Consider the following 25,810-nt stretch of genomic DNA (forward strand, 5'->3'; position numbering starts at 1 on the left):
CACTCAGTAGTCCACAGTGCACAATTGGGGTAAAAACTGAATACTTCAGATACTAGACTAACAATAAAACGGTTTTCTGGTTACATTAAAACAACAACAACAACAACAACAACAACAACAACAAAAAACCCCCAAAAAACTCTGTGCCTTTTGCTACATAGATATTGAAGGGGTGTGTGGACGTGCTAATACATAGCAACCTAGCACGAAGCTGCTAATACACATGTATCCAACTTATAATAATCAACAACAGAAGAAATAATTATTCTGTGCTAGTTGCTGTGGGTAGCACATTGAACAAGTTTAAACGTAGGCCCTTCTTTAGAGAGGCCTACATTTAAACTCTTAATTGCAATACAGTGTGATGTGCCACGTCTGTGTAGAGGTCGGTGAAGCCACAGAATACGTGAAGGTGCAGCTCGTTAGTAAACTCTACAAAGGGAAGGCTAGTTAGAAAAATCACCCTGGGTAGAAGCCCTATTTTTGATTTAAAAAAACACAAATTGTGGGGCTTTTAAAGATGATGTCTAGGGTAGTTTGCTGGAGAGAACCTCTGGCCATGAGCTTGCCCACTGCACTTCCTGCTTCCAACTCTGGGTCAAGGTTCTGGCTCTTGGTTGTGACCGGGATTAGGTTACAGTGAAGCATTGGTTAAATAACTCCATTACTGTTAATGGGATGTCATCAGCTAAATTATTGGTGGCGGAACATGGAGGTGCCACTGCAGGCGCCCCTAGCTGGTGTTCCCAGAATTAGCTGGACCTTCCAAAGAGCGCACTTGGCCACCTCTTAATTTTCTGAGGTTTCGGTAGAGCAGGTTTGTCCTTCCCTTTTCCTTACTTTGGCTTCACCCTGGCCTACAGCCCACAACCCCAGCGCCGCTTCGCCCGCCCACGCCCAGCGTCCCCAGACCAGGTCCCGGCTCCTCCACTGCCGCAGCGGTCACGTGCAGCGTGTCCCGCCCGGGAAAGAAGGGAACGGCGGTGGACGGGCCAGAGCCGCGGGGCCCGCCCCTCCGCGTGAGTCGGCTTCTCATTGGAGAAGTCTCCTTCCCGGCCGCCCGCGGCTTGGAAGGCCCGCTTCGGATTGGCCGATAGGAGCTAAGGGGGCGTGGCCTCGAGTCGAAGGGCGAGAGCGGAAGGGAGGGCGCGCTCCTGAGAGGAGGGGTTGCCTAGGCGACGCCGGGGGCGCGCTCGGGGGGTGGAGAAGCGAGCCGGAGCTGCTCAATGACAAATCGGCGGGGGACGGCTGGGGTCCGGCCCCGGGAGGGGGCGGGGCGCGCTTAAGAGCTGCGGGCTGGGCGCAGACGGCCGAGGCGGCGCGGCCAGGGTCCCAGGTAAGGGCGCGGCGCCCGGGCAGGGTCCCCTCCGGGCGGGGTGGGGCGCGGGCTGGGGAAGTGGGTGCGCCGCCCAGTGCCCTGGAGCCTCCCGTCCCCGCGCTCTCCGCGGGGCTGTGGTTGGGCAGCGGCCGGACACGTCGCTCCCCGGGGCCCGCGGAGGGCGAAGCCCAGGCAGCTCCTGCTCGGCTCCGGGAGGTCCACCCTGGGGAGAGCCTCGGGCCTCTCACCTCGGCTGGGGCTGAGGAAGTGGGGGCGGCGCCCCAGCCTCTCCCTGGTCGCCTCTCCTTCCCTTTTCCCACAAATGGCCACTGCTCCCACTTCCTGCCCTTTCGGGTCTCCAGCCTGAGGGTGGTTCATTTCCTCAGTTCCTTAATTGCCTCTTTGCGCAGGAAAAGAGCGAAAAGTGTTGCAAAAACTTATTACCGTAGGAACTTGGGGTGGCTCGGGCCGGTTGCTAAAGTTTTTTTTTGGTTTTGCTGTTTCTTTGGGGGTCTTGTTTTGTAAATGAGCACAGTCCCCTCATCCTCCTTCCCTTCTGATGGGGTCTTGAAGCACCGTGACTTTAACTGCCCTGACCCGGAGGGCGACTCTGTTCCTGGAGTGTCGGTGGTTGGTTCAGACCCGTCGCTGCGCCCAGACTGCTAGTTTGAACAGTGCCCTTCCTCTGTCTGCGCACTTTCGGGTGACTCCCAGAAACGTCGGAACTTTGATGTTGGGATCGAGTGAGTCTTCTGGGGAGAAGTTCTACTGTCAGGTGGACTGATTTAGAATTGTCCCAGGAAGAGACTTGGCTGATTGTTCGTTTGAGTTATCTGTGACTTGACTTCAACCCTTGCAGAGCAGAGAACTTTCTGCCCTGTCCTAGTTTCCTAACCTCATTTCTTCTTGTTAAGTTTTGGGGATGGATAGTGGGCACTGGTTGGCAGGGGGTATAGCATATCTTTTAGATGTGCAAATGACTGATGTTCTAAGCGGAGCAACAAGATTCTTGGATGTCACCAGACCTCAGAACAAGGCAGTGTTCCTTAAACCTGGAGCAGTAGAAGCACGGTTCTCAGAAATGGGGTGACCACGAAAGGTGGTGCTAAATATTGGCCAGAACAAGAGACAGTTGAGTTTGTAGACCTGGGTTGAATGCTGGTTCTGGAACTTTATTAGTGGTCTTGATCTTGAGCATCCCCCCACCCCCAAGTTCCAGAATCAACTGTTAAAAAGTTGATAATAGTTTTTTATCCTTATTGTTAGGATTAAATTAAATAGAACTGTTTAAAGTGTTTTTTTGTAGTTGTGTGTGTGTGTGTGTGGGGGGGGGAGTGGTGGCTTGATGCTTCCCAAGGGCAGGTGTATTAAGGTCTTGTTTGCCATGCTGTGGTGCTGTGCTGAGGTGGTAGAACCTTTAAGGGGTGGGGCCTAGTCAGAAGATTAGGTCTCTGGAGGGTGTGCCCATGAAGGGGATATTTGGGACCCCTGTGTCTTCCTCTTTTTGCTTCCCAGTCACCATTAGATGAGCAATTTGTTCCACCACACTCTCCCATCATAATCAAAACAGGCCTTAAGCCACAGATTGACCAACCATGGTTTGAAATCTCCCACAGTGTAAGCCAGAGTAAACCTCTCTTCTTTTTAACTTTTTAACTTCTCAGGAATTTGTTACAGTAACAGAAAGCTAACACTGGAAGAAGCATCAGCTACTCTACTTTATTCTGATCACATCTTCTGAGTCTTTCTTTCCTTTTTGGAAAGAGAGAAAGAGAAAGTTCCTGAAATTGAATCCAGGGCCTCATGTGTGCTAAGCATGCTCTATACCACTGAGCTACATCCCCAAACCCTTTTCTTCTGTTCACATTACTTCTCATTGGAAACAGCAGACACTCTGAGATCCTAGCAAGACTCTCCTATGTCTGAAGAGTAGACATTTTCCCAGAATTTAGTGTGGAAAAAGTGTTGATGTAAATTTCTGGGTCTCTTTTGGGAAAATGGAACCTGGACACCTAAAGACAGGAAAACAATAAATAAAACCTTAAGTGGAATTTGAAGAGGTCTTGGTGGAAGGTGGAAAAAGTGAAAAAAGTTCTAAATTCTTGCCTTGAAATTCTTCAAGTTTCTTGTCTGTAGAAGGCTGAGACTTCATGAAAAAGGTTAAACCTGAGCATGGAGGTGATCCTGTACCACACCACTCAGCCCCACTAGGCCTGCCTGCATTCAGTTACTAAAGTCTTACCTACTCATCTCATTTGTGGAAGTCAAAAACATCATTCCTGACGTTTTCTGAAAGCTAAATTTGGAGACAGTATAACCACCAAGACCTACAGTTTGGAAGAAATCTTGGTGAACTCTTAGAAAGTTTTCAGTGTAACTGGTCTCAAGATAAAATACAGAACTTTCACTTTTCATTGGCTCTAATTACTGGTAAACAGTCTCCTACTGTAGAACATTCAGGACACTTGGAGTTTTTGTGTATTTTGTGTGTGTATGTGTGTGTAGGGGGGTAAATGGTGCATGTTGTTGAGAATTCTGAATGTTAGGGAGCCCAGAGTACCAGGAAGAAGGGGACTCTTCCCTATTAGGGTGATTGGGTGTGTAAGAAGAAGAGAAATGGTTATTGGACATCCGTTATCTATTTGGCAGAGATCCACTGATCTAACCAATACCATATAAATATGTGGCCTTGAAGATTTGACAGTGAGCTATTTCCTTTAGCACCATGGTTTTTATGGAACTTAGGAATATAAACAGTGGTGTGTATGTCCACACATTCTTAGACATTCCAGAAAAGCAATGGGGCCAGTAGGCAAGAGGGTGTGTGAACTTTTGGTTGGCAAGAGGGAAAAGAAAGATATAGAGAACAGATATAGGAATCTGAGTGTGAAAGTGGGAAGGTAGGTAGATGTGGTTATTAAGACAATTAGAAAATGCCAGCCAACTCTCAAATCTCAGTTTATAGCACTTAAAGAAAAAAAACTGCTTATAGTTTTCCTGTCCTCTTGAGAGTCCCCCCCACCCCTGCAGTGCCAGGGATTGAACCTGGGGACCTGGCATGCTAGGCAAGTACTCTGCCACTGAGTTATATCACAGCCTCAGAGTTTGCTCTTTTTTTTTTTTTTTTTTGAAATATAGATGCAGAGACAGATGTGGTGGTGCACACCTATTATCCCAGTGATGGGGGAGGCTGAGGCAGGAGGATCCCAAGTTCAAGGCCAGCCTGGGCAACTTAGGGAGATCCTGTCTAAAAATAAAAAGGGCTGGAGGTATAGCTAAGTGGTAGAGCTACTCAATCCTCAGTACTGAAAAAAAAATGCAGAAAAGGGGTTATTAATAGGTGATCTAAAAAAAACTGGTAATCTGCTATATTGTTGCCTTTGCTTTTTGTCCTTGCTTCATGGATAACTTATAGCACATTTTCAGCCTACCAGATTGGTAATTGATACAGCAAGTCAGGCCTGATCTACACTGAACTATTCTAAGCTATATAATTTTACTTAGTATATGACACGAGTTAAAGGAAATACATCCACTGTCATGTATTTAAAAAATAAAAGCAATTAAAAAAAAAAAGGAAATACAGAAGCTGCCCTGTGTGACTGGCTTCCTCTAAAGTTTATTTGCCTTTTGAGTTTTCTATTAGTGTATAAAAAAATTTTTCCCAAATTTGGCAGTACTATAAATGTTAGTAATGATCTCACACAATATTTATTTGGTATTGTTTCATACAGTTTCTGAAGTTCAGGAATCTATTCATTTGGTCAAGGGCTTTTGACTCAGATTCTCTCTCAAGGTCACCGTTACCTGAAGGCTTGATGGCTGGAGGAACTGCTTCCAAGATGCCACACTCACATGGCTGAAGTCTCAGTTTCATACTACTCGAGCCTCTCTATATAGGCTACTTCACAAGATGGTAGCTAACTTTCTTCCCAAAGCTAGTGACCTGAGAGAGAATGTGTATCATAGCGATCAAGATGGAAGCTACAGTATCTTGGTATCTAATCTTGGAAATGACAGCCCGTCTCTTCTACCAGTACACAGAACAAACCTGATATATTGTGGGAAGGGACTATCTGAGGGACCTTTGGCATTCTTGGTGACTAGCTACTACTTTGTTTGTTTTGGCAGTAGTGGGGATTGAATGCAGGGGTACTTTCCCTCTGAGCTTCATCCCCAATCCTGTTTCATGTTTTATTTTGTTATTTGTTACTGGGTCTCCCTAGGTGGCTGAGGCTGGCCTTGAACTTGCAGTTCTCCTTCCTCAGCCTTTTGAGTAGCTGGAACTACAGGCATGGGCCACAATACCCAGCTTATTATTATTATTTTTTTTAACATTTGGACCAGACATTATTGGAAAAAAAAATCTTTAAGATGATTAGTAAAGTGTGTAGTACTGTAGGAGATTAAAACACAGCTGGAGTTTTTGCTATTCTAAAAACTTTTGGTAGTATACTTGAAACTTTTTGTTCTTTGGTTCTTCATTGTCAGATGCTAGAATTAATTAGCCAAATATGCAGTTGCTTTGGAAATTAGAAATTTAAATTTTGCTTGTCCCTAAACCAAATGGAACAGCTGAGATTTTTTTAACCCTAAAACAAGTTGGTAAAAAAAAAAAAAAAGAAACCTATTGCCAAAGTGATTTCCTTGATGAACAGCTTAAAATTAGTCATTAATGATTTGTGTATTCTTAAAAATAAAGCTCATTGGCAAAGTAGCCAAAAAGTTTTGGAGAATTTAAGCCCTCTCTCCTCGCCTGCATAATTTAAATCTTTGGACAATGTTTATTTGCCTAGCAATTCTTCAGTTCTCTCTCAGCCCTCACACATTTTAATTATCCACTTGGGTAGAAGGACTTCATTCTTCAGCATCCACATGAAGTTTTCCTGATACAGGTCGGGAGCAGAGTTTAGGAAACCCATGCCTGTGGCCCGGCTAATTAATACACCTCCCTGTTTCCTTTTATCTCTGAAATTTCTACAGTTCTAATATTTTCATGTAACAGATCTCTTTGAATGAAGCATATTTATAACAGGATCTCATTAATCATGTTCAATTGCAAGAATTGCACTTGTACTTTGCAACCCATTTGAGTCACAATCAGGCAGAAAAGTCACACAATTTGCATTTCCTCTGCTTCCTATTTTTGGCCCCATTCCCATCCTCTGTCCTAATTTATGAGCTGGTTCCTTTCTTTTATTTCATCCTACCTTTCCCACAATCCCCCTTCTTCCTTCCACAGGAAGGGATTGGTGGCCAGTCACTTATTGTTGGTTAGCTGGTCCTATTGTTAGGAATGGGTTCTATTTTATTTTTGTGGTGCTGGGGATTCAATCTAGGGCCTCACACATGCTAGGCAAGTGCTCTGCTTTTGAGCTATCTCCCCAACCTTTAGGAATGAATATTAGGTAATGGAGTAGCTCTATTAATAGTTGCATATTGAGACTTTAAAAAAAGTCTCAAGTTAGATCTGTTCAGTAATTGCTGCCATTTTTTAATGTCCCAATTGTTCTAAATCTAGCCACTTTCCCCATGTCCCCTGTTTTCCACTCCATAGCTAGAGTGACCTTTTCAACATGCAGGCACAGTGATGCCTGGTGGAAAAACTTCCGTGGCTTTCCAGTGCCTGTGGGGTCTTGAGTGGCGTGGCCCTTCCTCGCCTCTCGAGTCTTATTGCCTCTTTCTCTCTGCTTCAGAAAGTCACAAAGGTCTTTCTTCAGCTTCTGATCTGTACCGCTTCCCTTTTGCCTTGGGTCTTCCTGAATTCTCCGAGGGGGAGCAGAGCATGTGAATGGAACCGTAGGTAGGAAGCACTTAGCATGTGGATGGGACTGAAGGAAGCCTGGCTGGGCAAAGGCCTTCCAGGCCGTGGCCCAGGGAGGGTTTAGGTTCTAGTCATGGCAGGCCATTAGACCAGGAAGCACACTGTCACTTACATCCTTAAAAAATTGCACCACGGGCTCTGTGGAGAGCAGATTGGACTGGAGAGGGGCTAAGGTGCCAGGAAAGAGGAGTCATCTGGGGAGCTGTGGCAGAGAAGGTGGACTGAGTGGTTGGGTTTAAAGAGTATTTTGGAGGTGAAATCAATAGAACTTGTCACAAGCTGAGTTGGGGAATCAAAAATAACCTTCAAGTTTCTGGTTCTTATGACAGCTTGGGTACCCCAGGGTGGTTTGGTAGCTATTAGATGGGGAGAGAAGAGTGGAGAAGGAGCAGCCTTAAGGGGGAAGAATCAACAGTTCTATTTTGGGTCTAAGTTTGAGATTCTTGTGAAACAGCCAAGACGGGTGGCAGGAAGGCAGGGGGGTCTGGGTTGCATCTGAACAGTTTGCAAGCTGCACAGAAAACCCTAGAAGGGATGCCCTTGCCTAGGGAGAGGGTAGAGAGACAGTAAGGGTGGGTGTCTGAGGAGGACTGAAATGTAGAAGCCAGGTAAAAGACGAAGAGGCCTGTAAATGTGGAGGAAGGCGCAGAGAAGTGAGAAGCCCTCCAGGAAATGTGAGTGTAGGTGCTGGAAGGGAAAGACACGCTGAGGCACGCTGTGCACTGGCCTCCGAGGGCCTTCCCTCTTCCAGGCAAGACTTCATTGCAGCTGCTCTGTGCTCATTTTTAAACAGGGGAGAGGTTGGAGAGGAGAGGGAGACAAGTTTTCTTTGGAGTTGGTTACATGGTATTTGTTGGTGTCTTGACAAGACCAGTTTCTGTGAGGTTATGTGAGGGAGTCAGTCAGATTAGAATGAAAAGCAAGAGGAGGAAGCACAGGCCCTTGCTATTCAGAGTGGGATCTGTGGGCCCAGAGCAACAGCTGACGTAGGTGCCTAGTGCAGAAGCTTGGAGTCCACCCAGACCTGATCATTCCAAATACGTGTTTAATAAGATCCCCAGCTCATTTGTTGCTACGTTAGAGTTTGAGAAGCTTTGGTGCAATGGTTTGGGGATATAGCTCAGTTGGTAGAGTGCTTGCCTTGCATGCACAAGGCCCTGGGTTCAATCCCAACACCACCACCAAAAAAAAAAAAAAAAAAAAGTTGGTGTGCTGGATGCCTGGTATTCAGTGTAGAGGGCTTGGGGCTGTGGGACCTTTAAGAGGGAAGGCCTGGGGGGGATGGTTGGCTCGTAGGTGAGGGACCCGTGCTGCCCTTAGAAAAGAGCAAGGTTCTTGTGGGACCTTGGGTTAAAAAAGGAGTGAGAATCACCCTTCCCTGTTCTCTGACTTGTGTTCCTGCCATGATTCCCTCCTTCTTGAGGCCCTCGCCAGAGGCCAAAGACATGAGGCTGCCTGATCTTGGACTTTCAGCCTCCAAAAACATGAGCGAAATGAACCTCTTCTTTATGTATGACCCAGCCTCAGGTATTTTGTTTTAGCAATAGAAGGTAAACTAATACGATTAGTATAGTTAGCCAGACAGTTCTGAATAGTGTGGTTAGCTGGAGGGACCTAGGGGATCAGGGTGTGTGTGTTTAGGATGAAGATGGAATGGAGTTGTCTCTTTTGCTCTGGGGATGATTCTGTAGAGAGGAGAAGACTGGCCAGGGAGAAGACAACCACCTGTTTATGGGTGATGGCTTCTGTGTTCTCGGGAAAATGAGGCAAGGTCATCTGTCAAGAATGGGCAAGTGGAGGGAGTAAGGGAGAGAGATGGTGAGATTTCTAGAACATGTGGAGTGAGCACCCAGGCCTGGTTGTGATCATAAATGCATTGAAAGTGAATTCCGTGAGACTGGTGACAGGATTTCATTTCTTGCCAGGTCAGGTGTGGCGAGGAGAGCAGTGGTTTGAGGGAGCCTCCAGGAGGAGCAGGAGGTGAGGTGCTGGGGAGAGGGGCCTCAGAGGTGAAGGGGGTTGATGGGCAGAGAGAACCTGCTGGAGGCCAATGCCTGCAGGTGTCAGGAGGCCAGAGAATTCTGGCAGGGCTATTGGTAAATAGCAGAGAGCTGGAAGGATCAAGGCTGGAGGGTGAGAGGAGAGAACTGTTTGGAGATGGTGAAGTTCAGGGTATGACCACAGCAGTGTTGGGGAGGATGAAGGAAAAGGGTTTTGGAGAAGAGGAGGTCCAGCCTCTGAGAGCCCTTTGCTGGGTCATCCGAGTGGGGGTAGAAGTCACTGAGGAGGATGACGGAGCTGGGGTAGGAGGAAGTCTGTGAAACAGAAGCGGATGTCCCTAATAAATGAGGGAAGTGACCAGGAGATCTGGAGCTGATAGTAACAGAGAGGGGACTGGGTATCACAGCTGGGAAGTCCAGGCCTCAGAGATGCAGCTTCTGCAACAGGAGGGGACAGGGGAGGCACTGAACTGGAATTGAAGGAAGAGAAGGAGGAAGGACACTTATCTGGTTCCCTGTGGCCTGGAGGCACATGGTGTGAGAGGTCACATGGCTGCTGTTTAATACGTGGCATCCCCAGGGTACACCCAGGTATCTGGCAAAGCCAGAGTTGAGAACATTTTTAAAAGAGGCAGAGGCTCTTGAAGGCTTTGCTGGTGTCCCTGAGGGTACAGGAAATGCGGGGTTAGTCATTTCAGGGGTTGGATGCAGTTCTCTTGGGCTGAGTCCTAGTAATGAGGACCCTTTCAGTGACTTGGTCAGAGAGATGTTCAGGGGTGTGCCACCCCTTGGAAAAGGGTGAGTCTCCTCCAGAACTGTCCTTCCCAAGTCTTGACAGGGAGGAGCATCTGCTGCACAAGGTCCCCTCATGCATCACGCACTGCTGCAGAGGGAAAGGGATGAAGGGCTTTCTGTTAGAGCAGTTCCAGAAGCTACTGGGGGAAGTTAGGATAGGCATGTCCTACAGTGCCCATTGAGCCGGTATGGTGGCATGCACCTACAGTCCCAGCCACTCAGGAGGCTGAGACAGGAGGATTGCTTGAACCTCTGGAATTCCAGGCCAACCTAGGCAATATGGCAAGACCCTGTCTCAAAAATCAACAAAAAATGTCCATTGGTGATACCTCTGAAGGGAATGACAGTATCTTTCTGGGTGATGGAGAATAAAGAAGGGTGTCGAGCACCAGTGCTGATGGGAATATGCCTACGCTTGTTTCTGTGTTGACCGTGCATTTGGTATGGATCCCCCTTTGCTCCTGCCTGGCTGACCTGTGAGGTGGGCAGGGCAGATCTTTGCCCTGTTCTTCAGGTGGTGACTGAGGCCCAGGTGATGAAGTGTCTTGCCTCTGTGGCCAGTAGGGTGTGAGTGGCTGAGGCTAGAAGACAGGCCTCTTCCTCACTAGCGTACGTGCTGGACACTGGGCGGCCTCTGAATGAAGAAACCTCCCTGCCCTGTCTCTGCATTCTTTAAGGACCAGCAGCTCATCCTGACTTAGTGTAGACTTGGCTCTGAAGCTAAGGTCTTTCTTACAGCTTTCTAGAAGTTTAGAGTTGATAGAAATCAGTGCCGTACTTACTCAGAACGTATTTTGACATGCATCTCCTCATTTGGTCTCCATAACAACCTGAGGAGAGAGCTATCCTATATTTTTTATGAATCAAACTGAGGCCAATAAATGTTAAATAACCAAAGTTGTTAGCTTCTTAATGGCAGACTTCAGGCTTAAGTAGAAATATTTTTTCCTGGCTTATACTGTAGTTGATACATAACTACTTTTCAAAAAAAAAATATAGTAAAACATACATAAATAACACTTACTATTTTAACTATTTTTAAATGTATACTTGAGTAGCATTAAGTTGTATTCACATGGTTTGCAACCATCATCACCACCATCCATCTCTAGAACTTTCACATCATCCCATATGAAACTCTGTACCCATTAAACAACAAGTGCCCATTTCTCTCTAACTCCAGGCACTGGCAACCAGATGCTACTTCCTGTCTCTGAATTTGACTATTCTGGGTGTCTCACGAGACTGTCCAGTATATGTGCTTTTGTGTCTGGCTTATTGCACTCAGCAGAATGTCCTCAGGTTCATCCATGTCGTAATGTGTGTCAATTTCCTTTCTTTTAAGGCTGAATAATGATCTGTTGCAGCTGCAGGCCACATTTTGCTTATCTGTTGATGGACACTTGGGCTGTTTCCACCTTGGGCTATTGTGAATAATACTGCTGTGAATGTGGATGTGAAAATATCTGTCCAAGTCCTTGCATTGTTATTTTGGGTGTATAATGACTATTTTTTGTCATACATTTCCTCTCAGGTCTTTGTATTTGTCTCTTGGGGGGCGGGTAACTGGGGATTGAACTCGGGGGCACTCAACTACTGAGGCACATCCTCGATTCTATTTTGTATTTTATTTAGAGACAGGAGCTCACTGAGTTGCTTAACACCTCACTTTTGCTGAGGCTGGCTTTGAACTCGTGATCCTTCTTCCTCAGCTCCTGAGCTGCTGGGATTACTGCCATATGCCACCCTTCCTGGCTTGTCTCTCTCTTTAGTGAGCTTTCTGACCCCATAGCTCTGGGTCCCTGTAATAAGTTTCAGTATTTCAGGCCATATTTGAAGGGCTTCACCACCCCACCCCAATCTTGGGAGCAGCAGTGTAGTGGCTCAGAGTGTGGACTCTAAACCCGTGACTTCAGGCAAGTTATGCCAGCTGTGTGGGAGGACCCACTTAGACTGGGCAGGTCAGCTGCCAGGGGTGTCTAGGAAGGTGATGGAGGAAATATTTCAGTAAAGGGTACAATTATAGATGACCCTCTTGGTCTTTCTTGAGGAGCAAGAGCAGTTGTGGCAGAAGGACTAACATGTGCCTCGGGGCATACATGAGAAGCTTCTGATAAGAGATTCAGAGCTATTATCTTTTGTTCTAGTTAATGTTTCTAAATATTTATTTTTTAGTTGCAGCTGTTATTTTATTTATTTATTTTTTATGTGGTGCTGAGGATCGAACCCAGGGCCTCGCACGTGCTAGGCGAGTGCTCTACTGCTGAGCCACAACCCAACCTCTTGTTCTAGTTAATTTTTAAAAATTTTTTTTGTTAACCCGGGTTTATTTTTATTTTTATTTTTTTTGGGGGGATGGGACAGATAAAAGAGGTATTCATTAGGGGACAGAAATACCTAAAACAAATTTCCTTAGGCACACAGCAGTGCTAATTTGAATTGTTTTATAGCTCTAATTTTAGGAAATAAAAGCCCCAAATTAACAAGGAACTTAGGTTGTTTAATTCAGCTTCCTCATTTTTGTAGACATGGAAACTGAGTCACGCCTGTAAGTGCATTAAAAGTATGTCCTGGTGCTAATGACAATAGCAGCTACCCAGGGAAGGGAAATTGGACCAGGGAGGGCACTGGCCCCAAGTGAGTTCTGGGTAAGAGACTGAGAGGCCTGGCTCATGGTGGCTGTGCTTGGGCTGGGAGCCAGAGGGGTCCTGCGCATGAGTGAAGCAGGTGCAGGAAGACAGGAGTGGCCTCCTCTGCCCTGGCAGACAGTGCCAGCGCCTTCCAAAAGCACCGGCCTTCGTCAGTGCCAGCCAATTGCCTGGATTTAGGAACGTCAGTCAGACTTCTGATTTTTCAAGCGATGCCAGAAATTTGGACTTGTATGTAAAATTCCCTTTAAAAATGTTAATAATTAAATCAATTTTTAAAAGGCACTGTGTGAGCAAACAAAGCATGCCTGCAGGCCACCAAATTTTACAAATTGGCAGCTCTGTTTTTTGCCAAGTGGTGAAAGCTGATCTATAGCAAGATAGAGACAGAGCCAGCACACGAAGGGAAGCAGTGACAGTCTTGGCAGCGTGCAGGGCTCTGATTCCAGCTGCCCTCAAGTCCCAGCCGTGTCTTCAGCCTCCTTCCTGTGCTGTGGATTTTTTGTTTGTTTGTTTGTTTACTTTCTCTTCAAAAACATTGTTTTTTTCTTTGTATCAGTAATATACACTAGTATTTTCCTGGCAAATCCTTCTGGATATATGAGCTTATTTACCTTATGTTTCTTTTTCATGGGGATTTTTAAAAATATACAAAGGTTCAGAGAATGGCACAATGAATTACTTTGTCCCTATCGGGTCAGGGTCAGTGATCACTTTATAGCTAATTTTATTTCACCTCTATCTCTATTCACTCTCTTTCTCTTGATAATTTTGAAGCAGATCCTGCACATCATTTAACCTCATTACAAATGAGGTTAGATGAGGCATTTTAAAAAATTAAAACACTAATTCCTTAATATTATTAAATCTAGCCAGAATATCCAATTTCCTCATTTTATTTAAATTAGGATCCAAAAAAGGCTCTGTTTCAACTGATTGATAGTCTCTTGGGTCTATTAATTTATAGGCTCCTTCTCTATTTCTCTTTCCCCTGAATTTGTTTACTGGAGAAATTAGGTGCTTTGTTCATGGAGCCTCCTGTAGTTTACTTATGGCTGGTGTGCATCTCTGTGGTGGTGTTTAACATGTTCCTGGAACTGCTGTTAATTGGTGGCTTGATTAGAAGAAGTTTTTATTTTTCCAATACCATATCATTGATGTTCTATCTTTTTCAAGATGCTCATTTATGCTAGCTTGTCTTTTTTTTTTTCTTTTGAGACAGGATTTCCCTATGTTGTCCCTATGTTGGTCTTGAACTCCAGGGCTCAAGTGATCTTCCTGCTTTAGCCTCCTGAGTGGCTAGGACTTCAGGCACATGCCACCACACCTGGGTTAGCTGCCATTAATGCTCTTTTTGTGGTGTTAGCTGCCTTTGATGCTCAATAGCATGAGAAAGTGTAAAAAGGTGCTGCCCAAATTCTTCCATTCCTTGGTTTGTGAGATTATTTCTAGAAGGAAGGCCTTTGCTTCAGCTGTTAGTTACCCAGTGGTACAGTTTGCATAGGAGAAGTAGGGTGCATTTTTGATTCTTTCCTTTTTATTTGCCTATTTTTAACATAATGAGTTGTTACCTCCAGAAGTGACAGATGAAGTGCTTTTTAAGGTGCACGTGAACAAATTTGATTTGTTTCAATCTGTTGCAGTTATCTTTATTGATCTTTAATTGCCTCTCTGACTAGTCTCTTCAAATTGGCTCCTGAGTACCTATGGGTGGGCAAGTGTCTATTTTTAATTTATTGTTATTTTTGGTAGCTGATAGTGTTTATTGTTGAACTGCATTAAAAACCTCTGAGGAAGGCTGCTGCTTTAAGTGCTGCCCTTCTGGACAGCATTTCCTTAATGGAACGTTGATGAGAAACATGGAGTATGTGTAAAGGAAAATTGTTTAAAACGTGTTCTCCTCTTAAAATGCTTCACTCATCATTCATCCATCCCTTTATTCATTCTCCGGGCATTTGTAGGTTTCTAATGCACTGTAGGTCAAAGCTGTCCCTGGAGATTCACATGTGATCAAGATACAGCTTCTGTGCCACAGACTGGACATGACCATGTTATAGATAGCTACAGGGTTTGCGTTGTGTTAGATTAACCGTGTGTAGGGATTCGGGGAAGGAGAGGGGGACATCATTATATATATTCACACACACACACACATAAACATGGACACTCATAGATGCAGTTCCTAGGTTGGTGATCTTGTCACAACTACGTAGTAATTTGGTATTAGATGCTAAGAGAAAGACTCCAGTTTGATTTTCAATACTAGTGGAGAATGAGGTCCACTGGACAAACAATGTCACTGAATTTTACTTTTAAATCATGCAGCATTTCTAAACCCTGAGAGTCATCTTGTTTCCTGTGCTACTTCATATTTGAGAGAGTTATTTTTTGGGGAAAAGTCCTTCATGATCATAATTTAGGTGGAGATTTTCCTAATTTGGATTCTAACAGGAAGTGGTATAAACAATTGGAATTTGCCTTGGCACTCACCTAGCAGGGGGCTATATAAACTTCACTGTGCAGAGGACTTCCCTGGAGACTTTGTTAAAGTTCAGAGCCTGGTTCACAGGCTTAGGGTACAGCCTGAGATTCCGCATTTCCCATAGGCTCCTGGGTGTGACTTAAAATGCAACCCAGACCCCGAATGTAAACATCTTTCTCCACAGACTGTAGGGACTTAATAAGGAAAAAATTCCTGGTAAATTTTTGTGTTATTCAGCTGTTAAATTTTTAAAATCAAACTTTGATATTCTATTAATTTTATAAAATTCATCATATAATCACTGATTTTAAAAATTTAAATGAAATGGAAATGTGTACAATAAAATTGAAGTTATCTCACTGGCATTATTTGATGCCACTGTTGCCAGTATTAACAGTGTATGTTATCATAATTATACATATATATTTTTTTTAACAATAACATTACATTTTGTAAAACTTTTTTTTTCCCACTTAATGATACATCTTCCCATTTTTCTAGGTCAATACATACAGATTTTCCTCTGTAGTTGTGTATCTAAAATTTGGTTTTATTATAATATATGCAAGTATTCCTATTGGCGGATGTTTTTCAGATTATTAGAGTATTCTGTGTAATCACAAAAAATCATTCTTGTAAGGATATATGTCCATTTTTATAGAATACTTTCCTACAAGTTTTAGATTTTTAAATTTTTAATTGATTTTTGTTGACTTTTCTTCCCCCAAAGGTTGTTGCAATTAATATTATGATCAACAGTATCCATTTCTCCAAATTCTTGACAGTACTTTTTAAATTTACCCAAGCTGATGTTTTATTTGCATTTCCTTGAGTAACAGAGAAATTGGATATGGCTTTATATATTTATTTATGAGCTGTGTTCACTTTCTTTCCTGTGAGTCACTTTGCCGAAGTCTTGGCTGGGCACAGAATCACGAGCCACTCAAGCAGGAACAAAACTTTATTTTTGAAAAAGCCACCAATACTCCCTAGGCGCCGGCAAGCTAAACCCGGTCCTCCCACGCCGTCTACCAGAACCGGGGGGCTTGGACCTCCCCCGGAATTTCCTCCTACTATCCTTCCCCAACCAATGGGAACTCTCCAGGAGTCCCGTAACATGAGTCCTGTAGCAGGCCAAGGTGAACAGCAGGAGTCCAGTTTCCATATGAATGTAAATCTTAACATAATCATATCATCTCAGTGGCTAGCTGGCATGTCACCTTACAACCAAAAGTGCCATGCATCATATTATTTGCTTGTGGCTCCTAGCATCACTTCTTAAATTTTTTATCTATTAAAAAACCTAGGTTGTTTCCAGGTGCAGCATATCCCTGTAATCCCAGCGGCTCGGGAGGCAGAGGCAGAAGGATCATGAGTTCAAATCCAGCCTCTGCAATTTATTAAGGCACTAAGCAACTCAGTGAGACTCTGTTTCTAAATAAAATACAAAATAGGGCTGGGGATCTGACTCAGTGGTCAAAGGCCCCTGTGTTCAGTCCCCAGACCACCCCCCCCCAAAAAAAAAAAAAAAAACTTGGGTTGTTTGGCTTACTGGTTTGCAGGAACTTTTTATATTTTACAGATACAGTTTCATCATATGTTGCAAATATTTTCTCCCAGTGTGTCTGTTGCTCCGTATGTATACTTCTCCCTTGCTCTTCATTTTTTTTTCTCTTTTATGGCTGTTTCGTTTAAACTTTCTTGCCGTGTTCAATTCCCTGCATTTTTCCATTATTACTTCCTATTGGGAACAATCTTTTGAAGAAAATACAGAAGTTGAGTGTTTGTCTTCTTCACTGAGCTTTTATAAATAAAGCTGAGTTTTCCTTGTTAGCCTAATGTCCAAGCACATAACCTACAGTTATAGTCCACCAAATAGAGTACCACGTGAAATAGTATTGAACTGGAAATAACCAATAGTAATTGTTTAATAAAAGCACCCCCCAACCCTCCGTCATGTTCTTGTTTTACTGTGTGGGACAAAGATGGCTCCTGGAACCTTTGTAGACTTACATGTGCAGTGTCGTTGGGGGCTGTGGACACATCTGGGGATATTTTCCAGGATACATGAATTTTTGGGGGGCCCGGGGGAATGAGTTTCCTCTAGGCCCTTCACCTTCACATCTCTTTCTTTAACTGCTGGTGTCTGAGTGTTGTGGAAGGAGCTCAGGGACGAGATTCTTAGTACCAGAGCTTGGCCCTTCTTTGGCAAGGGAATTTTTTTTTTAGGTAATTGTCATCCGTTCCTGTTAATTACCTTTAATGTGATTAATAATCACCTGGAAGAGCCAGGCACAGTGGTGCATGTCTGTAATCCCAGAGGCTGAGGCAGGAGGATTGTAAATTCGAGACCAGCATCAGCAATTTAGAGAAGCCCTTAAGCAATTTAGCAAGGCCCTGTCTCAAAATAAAAGGGTTGGGGGTGTGATTTAATGGTTAAGGAAGGACCTCTGGGTTCAATCCCTGGTGCAAAAGAAAGAAAAAATCACCTGAAAGAGTTCTTTTTGTTTTTGCTCTGAACTATTGAGAATAAGTTGTATAAATCATGACTTTATTTCTAAGAATATGGATATTCTCTTCTATGAATATAGTCCAATTATCAACATCAGTACATTTAGCATTGATATACTACTCAAATCTTGAATCTATTCTTGTATTCCAAGTTTGTCAAGATCAGGGTCTGTCTGATGTGTTCTTTTTTTTTTTTAATATTTATTTATTTAGTTTTCGTCAGACACAACATCTTTGTTTGTATGTGGTGCTGAGGATCGAACCTGGGCCGCACGCATGCCAGGCAAGCGCGCTACCGCTTGAGCCACATCCCCAGCCCTGTCTGATGTGTTCTTATGGCTAAATGTCCTGGAGGTGCATGATGTCTACCTGCCCCACCTTGGCATTATTAATTTTGATCATGTGATCAAAGTATTGTCTGATTTTGCCATACTTACTGTTTTTTCCCCTTGTAACTAATAAGTAAATCTGGAGAGACATTTTAAGATCACACAAATCTTTTCCTCGTCCAATCCTTCCCGTAGGTTTAGCATCCACTGATGAGTCTTGCCTGTCAGTCTTTAAACTGTTGTGAAATACTAATTTTCCAATTCAGGTGTATCCTCTGCATTTTCCAGGTGGCCCTTGGCCTTCTGTAAGCAAGGGCCCTCCCTTTTCCTTTAATATTTATTTTAGGTCTAGATTCATGGATTCCTGATTTTTCAATAATCTGTTTCAATACTGTCTTTAATTACTTGGGTGCTAAAAGTGTCTCAGATTTGTGCTTGTTATTTAAAGGAATGTTGAGTTATTTAAAGGATTTTTGATTGTTATTTAAAGGATTGAATACCTGGATAACATTGTGGGAGACTCAGATATTATGATTGTAACCTACGAGTAGCATCCAGGTTACCTTCATTCATATTGTCTGGAGAAAAAGTGCTACATTCAGTTCCTTGGGTGTGTCGCATGGGGGAGTGTGCTGTGTGCTTTTGCATTTTGTATTACCCAGCATATTGGATTTTATGAGGGGTCAGGGAGAGCTGGTGTCCCCTAGGTTTTCTCATTGTTACTTGTGTTTCATGACAGCCCTATGATACAGGCAACGTGGCAGTTGGATTCTATTACCAGCATATTTCTTCTTTGCTTAAATTAAAAGAAAGACTAATGACTATTGTCAGCCTGTCAAACTAAAATTCACTGGAAACACCCTTTCCTCTTAACACTTGGATAGTTTTATGTACTGAGATTTGCTTTCAAAATATATTTTACTTCTCAAGTGAATGTGTGTTCTGGTATTTGGCTTTATGCTATGATATTATTGTATCATAGAACATATGTAGAAAAATCATTTCTAAGCTCTTTTGCCTCTTTCCTAAGCCAACTAAGTGAAGCATTCTTAGTTTGGAATGTCTTGTTTTTCTTTTCTTTCTTTCTTTTTTTTTGGGGGGGGTACTCGGAATTGAACCTGAGGTCACTTAACCACTGAGCCTCATCCCTAGCCCTTTTTTTTTTTTTTTTGTATTTTATTTAGAGACAGGGTCTTGCTGAGTTGCTTAGGGCCTTGCTAAGTTGCTGAGGCTGGCTTTGAACGATCCTCCTGCCTCAGCTTCTCGAGCCACTGGGATTATAGTCATGCGCCACCACACCTGGCCCCTGTAAGGTCTTTAAACTTTTCAAAATATTTGTAATTTTCCAGAATAAACTGTTAGGGAAAAGGATGCCTGTATTTTTTTAAAATATTTTTCAGTTGTCAATGGATCTTTATTTACTTATTTATATGTGGTTGCTGAGTATTGAACCCAGTTCCTTCTGCATTCGAGGCAAGCACTCTACCACTGAGCTACAACTCCAGTCCCAACCTGTATTTTTTTTTAAGAGCACATTATGGAATAGGTACATCTATCATAAACTATTATTTATTAATTAAATGTTGTATATATCTGTTAAATCATATACATGAACTGCCCAAGCTTCACTGATTCTTTTTCTTCTATTTTTCCTCCTCGCTTTAGTTAAGTCCTTCAAATCTGAGTCTATATGTTGCTATCTCCAGGAAATTTCCCCTGAACTTACATTCTGCTTTAGATCTCTCTTCCGTTTCCAGAGTGCCCTTTAACCATAGAATTTGTCACCCTGTACTGTCCTCATTTACTAATTTGTTCAAACCAGTAGACTGTCACTCAAACAACTTTGTTATGGGCAAAGACTATATTTCTGTAATGTTTTCTGGTAAAAGTAAAAACAATCCACAACAGTAAATAGACTCTGAGACTTCAGCAGTTAGAAGTGTCTTATCTCTCACACCAGGAGTCTGAAGGTCAGCAATGAGGGGCACTTGGCTGCCACCTCTGCCTTTCTTTTGTCCTTCCCATCAGCGTGCGTGCGGAGTTGACAGAGCAGTGACGTGGATAGGAAATATCCGCCATAGTTATTTCCGGTTTTGGACTTGAGCAGAGATGTTTTAGTAAACATCTGTGGATTCCTTCAGTAGCCTTCAGTTTATTTGTGATTGTTTCTTCTAGAGAAATTGATGTTGCTTTTTGAAAATAGTGGTTCAGAATTAGACTTATTCACGTGTTTGGAAAGACCTCTTTTCTTAGCCTGGAAAAATATTTGTCCATTTTCATGTAGTTCACAGAAGTTTGCTTTGGAGAAATGTGGGATGGAGGATTTGAGTGCTGCAACCTCATTCCGTTTTTAGGAAACTGCTGGGGGCCAGAAATGAGGCCAAAAGTAGTTTCACATTCTTAAACTGAAGCCTTTGGGGGAGGCCTGCCCCTTATCCCATTTCTTTTATTTTAGTCACAATTCAGATGTGCTTAATTATCGAGTTAATTGCTTAGCTCACTTATTATAAAAAGCACATAATTAGCAAAGGGGGAGTGGAAAGAGTGCCTGGTATAGGCAGGTAAAAAGATGGTGAAATGTGAGGGTGGAGAACCAATGGATGAGCAGGGCTTCGACTTTGACTCAGGGCAGCCCAAGGCCATTCACGTGGCCCCTGTGTAGCTGAGGAACTCAATGTGAAAAGGCTGAATTTCGTTCAATTCACCTGTTTTGGAAAATAGATATAGTGCATAGAAAACTTGTGAAACTATATAAATATGATCTCAAACATGTTTTTAAATATTTTTTAGTTGTAGATGGACACAATACCTGTATTTATTTTTATGTGTTGCTGAGGATCCAGCCCAGTGCCTCACGGGTGCAAGGCACACGCTCTACCACTGAGCCACAACCCTAGCCCTCATATACGTTTCAAATGTAGCACTGTGTAGATTAAAATACTAGCAGGAAATACTCAGTTAATAATGAATATCTCCTGGTGGTAGATCATACATGTTTTTTTTTTTCAGAGATTATGTGTGTGTTTTGTAGGTTTGCTACAGAGCATCATAACTTTTCATTTTAAATATTCAAAAAAATTTTTAGGCACTTAGAATGATTCTTGTTAAAGTCTATCTGACTTGTTGGTAATGTTGTGTTTTTTAGATGCTGCTTTTTGTTTTTATTACAATTGATCAAATAATCCTTTGTCTGCTGCCTGTCTGAAAAGCCCCACTTGCTATGTATGCTGGCTCCCACATGGTGCTGTTCTCGTGTGTTCCAGAAGTTGGGAAGGTGCTCTCCTTGCCCTCATCTCCCAGACAGGCTTTGGCCAGCACGCTGCTTGGAGCCCCGGTGTTCCTACCTGCATGGGACCACTTTGCACGTGCATTTCTTAGTTTTGGAGGACTGTTGTGGTTGTAGATTTTTAAGTAAAACTTGCCTACACCTGGGGCTTTGGCAGATAAGCCTCTTTGTCATCGTTCCTGTTGGTGAACGTGTTTTTCTAATCCACTCTCCTCTGGTGCTCCTTCAAAGGCCTTGGCCTCTCAGTTCTCAGTTGCAAAGGTGTTTCAGTTCTCCACTCCTCCCTTGTGTGGGCCTTGGTCTCCTAGTTCTGTGTATATTAAATCTTGTTACCTAGAAATGGCAGGATGAGCAGCTCCTACTGCTGAGTGGGGACTGCTGCTTTTCCACTGAACTCAGCTGCGCGTTTCAGAGCAATTCTCAGCCTTCGCTGCCCACGAGAGTCACCTGGGAATCTTTAGAAGTCCCGAGTTTCAGGCTGCATCAAAATCTCTGACACAGGATGTTGGTATAGCTCTAAGCTGCTTGAAGCCAGGGATGGAAACAACTGATTTAAAATGATGTTCTGTTTTTCCCAGTGATTTGTGTGTTGTGTGTATTTGTTTTTTTTCTAGTGGGAGTGTTTTCAACTCAACAAGAAGAGAAATAGGAGCCCATGATGTTGTAATTAAAAACATACCCTGTTAGGGCTGGGGTTGTGGCTCAGTGGTGGACCATTTGCCTAGCACATGTGAGGCACTGGGTTCCATCCCCAGCACCACACACACACACACATAGAAAATCTAATTAAAACCACCCTGTTAAACAGGACGGCAGCCAACCATTATTACATCCCTACTATGTGCTAGATCCTGTGCTTAGATCTTTCACATGTTAGGTCCTGTAGTTCTCAGGACCATCCTGCAGGTTTAAATGCCCATTTATATGTATTTACAGATAAGAAAACCATGTAACCAGGGGCTGGGGCTCAGTGGCAGAGCCCTTGCTTAGTACGTGTGAGGCACTGGGTTCAATCCTCAGCACCACATTTAAAAATAAGTCAATAAATAAAGGCATGCTGTCTACAACTACAAAAAATTAAAAATTAAAAAAAAGAAAACCCTGTAACTTAGAGAAATTAAATAACTAGTCGTAGGTCACATAGCTCACAAATGGCAGAACCAGATTTGGGTCCATTTTGCTGAGATGTATGGAAATAGAACTCCACCCCCATATAAATTATTTAAAGATTAGCTCTTGGGTCAGAACAGGGTCTAGATATCTGTTGAATTTACTTATGGGGCATATTTCATCTCCCTTAATGCCAGGATTGGTACTCATTTTCTTATTTTTGAGGAGGACAAACTGATTTAAATTAATTGTTATTTTTTAAAAAATTAACTTCTTTTAGTTCATTACTTTAAACAAACCTGGAGTAAATAATTACATACTTCTTTTAACTGTGTCCTGTGTCCTGAGGGGTATTTATATATTACTATAAAATAATATATCTACTTATTCCTCTTCAGCCACCTCCTTAATTCACATGGAGGGCTGTGAGTTTGTGTGTGGGGTGGGGAAGTGTGAGGCTAGAGGGACAGGTACAAGGAGAGGAGTAAGGATAAAAAACTGGAGATCCAGGTCGCCACATGGTTCCCTGGCACACTGGGTGACTCGGGGAAGTGGTGGGAATTGAGACTTGGAGCCTTTCGGTCATTCTGTCCCAGGGAAGCCCTGGGGGGTGTATGGACTCTAGTGACAGCATCCTCTTCACCCTCCCCAGTGGGAGGCTCAGGCTGTGCTCCCGTGTCTTTTTTCTTGACTTGGTGTTACTCTGGCCCTGGCTCTGTGGGGATAAATGACTTCCAGGTGGTCACAGGGCTTTTATCTTTGTCCAATTCCCAAAGCATAGGCGTGTTGAACTGCGTCTAAGTCTTTGTCTTTGTCACCGGCAGCTCTCCGACTGGCTCTTCTGTCCGCGTGCTGTCACCTGTCACCTCCGTTAAGCCAGCAGGATGGCTGCGAACAAGAACAAGGGCCAGAGCTCCCTGGCCCTTCACAAGGTGATCATGGTTGGCAGTGGCGGGGTCGGCAAGTCAGCCCTGACGCTCCAGTTCATGTACGACGAGGTAAGACGCCAGCCACACTGCCTGTGTGGACTCCTTAGTGGGACAATGTCCCAGCCATGTTTTGGTGCCCTTCCCCCATGTGCATAGGGTTCATGGGACAAATCCGTGTCAAGGTGGTTTGGGAATAGCCTCCTAGGGGACTTCCCAACATAAGGTCCGGGTGCTGATTTTAGATGTGACTTCGACTCTGGCAGGGATGTGAGGCGCCTCTGCTCACGTTGTCTCCACTCTTGTTCTTTGATATTTCTTTGTGACAAGAGCGAGGGAGCGGAGAGAGGCCTTTGTATAGGTGCCAGAGTTTGAATCTGGGGTTTTACCCACAGGCCCCTTGTTAGATCTCGGTCCCCATCCTGGGGTGTTAGCAGCAGGTGGCGGGACCTTTAGGAGCTGGGCCCTAGTGAGAGAGAGTCAGGTCACAGGGAGGTGTGCCCTTAAAGGGGATGTTGGGACCTGGTCCCATCTATTTTCTCTCTTTGGCTTCTCAGTTGCTAGAGATGAGCACCTTCCACCTGTGATCCCACTATGACACGCTGCCTCACCACAGGCCCCAAAGCAACAGGGCTGACTAACTGTGGACTGACACCATAAGCCAAAAATAAACCTTTCCTCTTTTAAACTGATTATCTAGTATTTTGTCACAGTGCTAGAAACTGACTAACAGCAAGTATTTCTCAATACTTGCTAGATAGTTAGCTTTGTGCCTAGTCAATTTGGGGAAAGAAGAAAAAGGGAGCTGAGTTGTCATAAGAACCTAATTTTTTCCTAAGTGATGGACATCAAGTTCTTGATTCTCTATGCAGCAAGGTAAGGCTTGTGCCATTCTTACCCAACACTTGTATTACTTACTTTATGTGATTAATGTGAGTGGTGTTGAGTCCAATATGACAGCACAGTCTTGATTTCTGTGGCTACCAGAGTTTCTGCTGGATGGCCATTAGCTGGACCTTCTGGTAGAGGGCATTTTCAGAGCAAAGCCCACACCTTAGCATGGCATTCACACAAGTGTACGCTCTATGAAATTTGCCAAAGAGAGAAAACTAGGGCACAGTTGGAGAAGATCACTATCTTTCTACTAGACTTTCCTCTGTCCCACTTCCTCTTGTGTTAGGTGCTGTTGGAGTGGCTGTGGACATTTCTGATTCTAGCTCAGGGAAGTTCAGTTAGGGATAGGGGTTAGTTGGGAAATATCGGTTGTGTGTGTGTATGTGTGTGTTTGCGTGCACAGAGTCACTTTAGTACATGGGGTGGGAACATTCCTGCCACCCACTGTGTGACTCACTAGCATTGTGATGTGTGTTGCAGGGCCAGGCGGGTCGCAGCAAGAACATGTCCTGTGGGACCCAGCACTGCGAGTGTGGGGGTGGTGGAGGAGAAACAAGGGGCAAAATATATGGAGCTAGCAATTGGTCTGGAAATTTCTTCCAGATCTTACACTGAAACTTCATATGTATTTCGTAAATGTGTCAGTATATTTGTCCCTTTGTATCTGTGAAGGATTGGTTCCAGGACCCTCCAAAGATTCCAAAATTCATAGTCCCTTTATAAAATGGAATGGTATTTGTACATAATCTGTATACACTGTAAGTGCTCTCTAGGTTCCTTATAATACCTAACACAATGTAAGCACTATGTAGATAGTTGATATCATAGAGGGAATAATGACAAGAAAAATAAGTGTACATGTCTGTGTAAACATTTTTTTTCTGAATATTTTTCATCTGTGATTGGTTGAATCCACAATTGGGAAACTCATGGATATGGACATGGGCAGACTACAGAACTAAAATTTTCATTACGAGTAATGTCATGTGTTTGTGAAGCTGAAAGAACCTTTTCTAAACTGTCAGTACAAGAGAAATTTCCATCAGCATGGCTACATTATTTGTTATTCTTTATAGAAAAACATTTCAAAGTTGTTGGCATATGACAAGAAAGAGTATATAGCAAATTTTTAAAAAGGTATTCTAGAGATGTCAGGCAGTTAATGAATAACAATATTAAAGTATTTTCCTGGGTTTTGTGATGTCAGTATTTGTCCTAGTTTTCTCTTGCCATGTAATCATGGACACAAATTTAGCAAATGTAGTTTGAAAACATACATTTCTTGTCGCAATTTCCATGGGTCAAGAGTTGAAGTGTGGCTTAGGTGGAGCCTCTACTCAGGGTCTCCTAAGGCTCCAGTCAAGATGTTGGCCAGGGCTGTCATCTTGTCTGAGGCTCAGTTTTCTTCCATGTTCCCTGATTATTGGCAGAGTTTAGTTCTTTGTGGATGAAAGACATTGGCCCTCAGCTTCTACAGGTTGCTCCCAGTCCCCTGTCACACTGGGTAGGCAGTTCATTCTATGTCAGCTGTCTTCTTCAAGACCAGCAGGGGACTTTGTAGGCTCAGCTAAGACAGAGTCTTGTATAGTTGTTGCTTGGTATCTATAAGGGATTGGTTCTGTGATTCCTACTGATACTAAAATCCACAGATGCTCAAGTTCCTTTTATAGAATGATGTAGCATGTCT

General features: G+C 43.5%; 1 protein-coding gene across 2 annotated transcripts in view; it reads left to right on the forward strand.

Annotated features, from left to right (window-relative positions):
• The first annotated feature begins 1,161 nt into the window (after positions 1 to 1,161).
• RALB (RAS like proto-oncogene B) overlaps positions 1,162 to 25,810 on the forward strand; it is a 43,015-nt gene continuing 18,366 nt past the window's right edge. Inside the window, exons 1-2 of one of the 2 annotated variants that reach the window (XM_081260789.1) lie at positions 1,162 to 1,335; positions 23,124 to 23,301. In XM_081260789.1, coding sequence (XP_081116915.1) covers positions 23,188 to 23,301 — 114 coding nt within the window. In that variant the 5' untranslated portion in view covers positions 1,162 to 1,335; positions 23,124 to 23,187. Of the gene's footprint in view, positions 1,337 to 23,123; positions 23,302 to 25,810 lie in introns of both variants that reach the window. The other variant, XM_081260788.1, reaches the window with a different exon arrangement.

The sequence above is a fragment of the Spermophilus citellus genome (genome assembly GCF_964194105.1).
Source record: "Spermophilus citellus genome assembly, chromosome: 11".
NCBI lineage: Eukaryota > Metazoa > Chordata > Mammalia > Rodentia > Sciuridae > Spermophilus > Spermophilus citellus.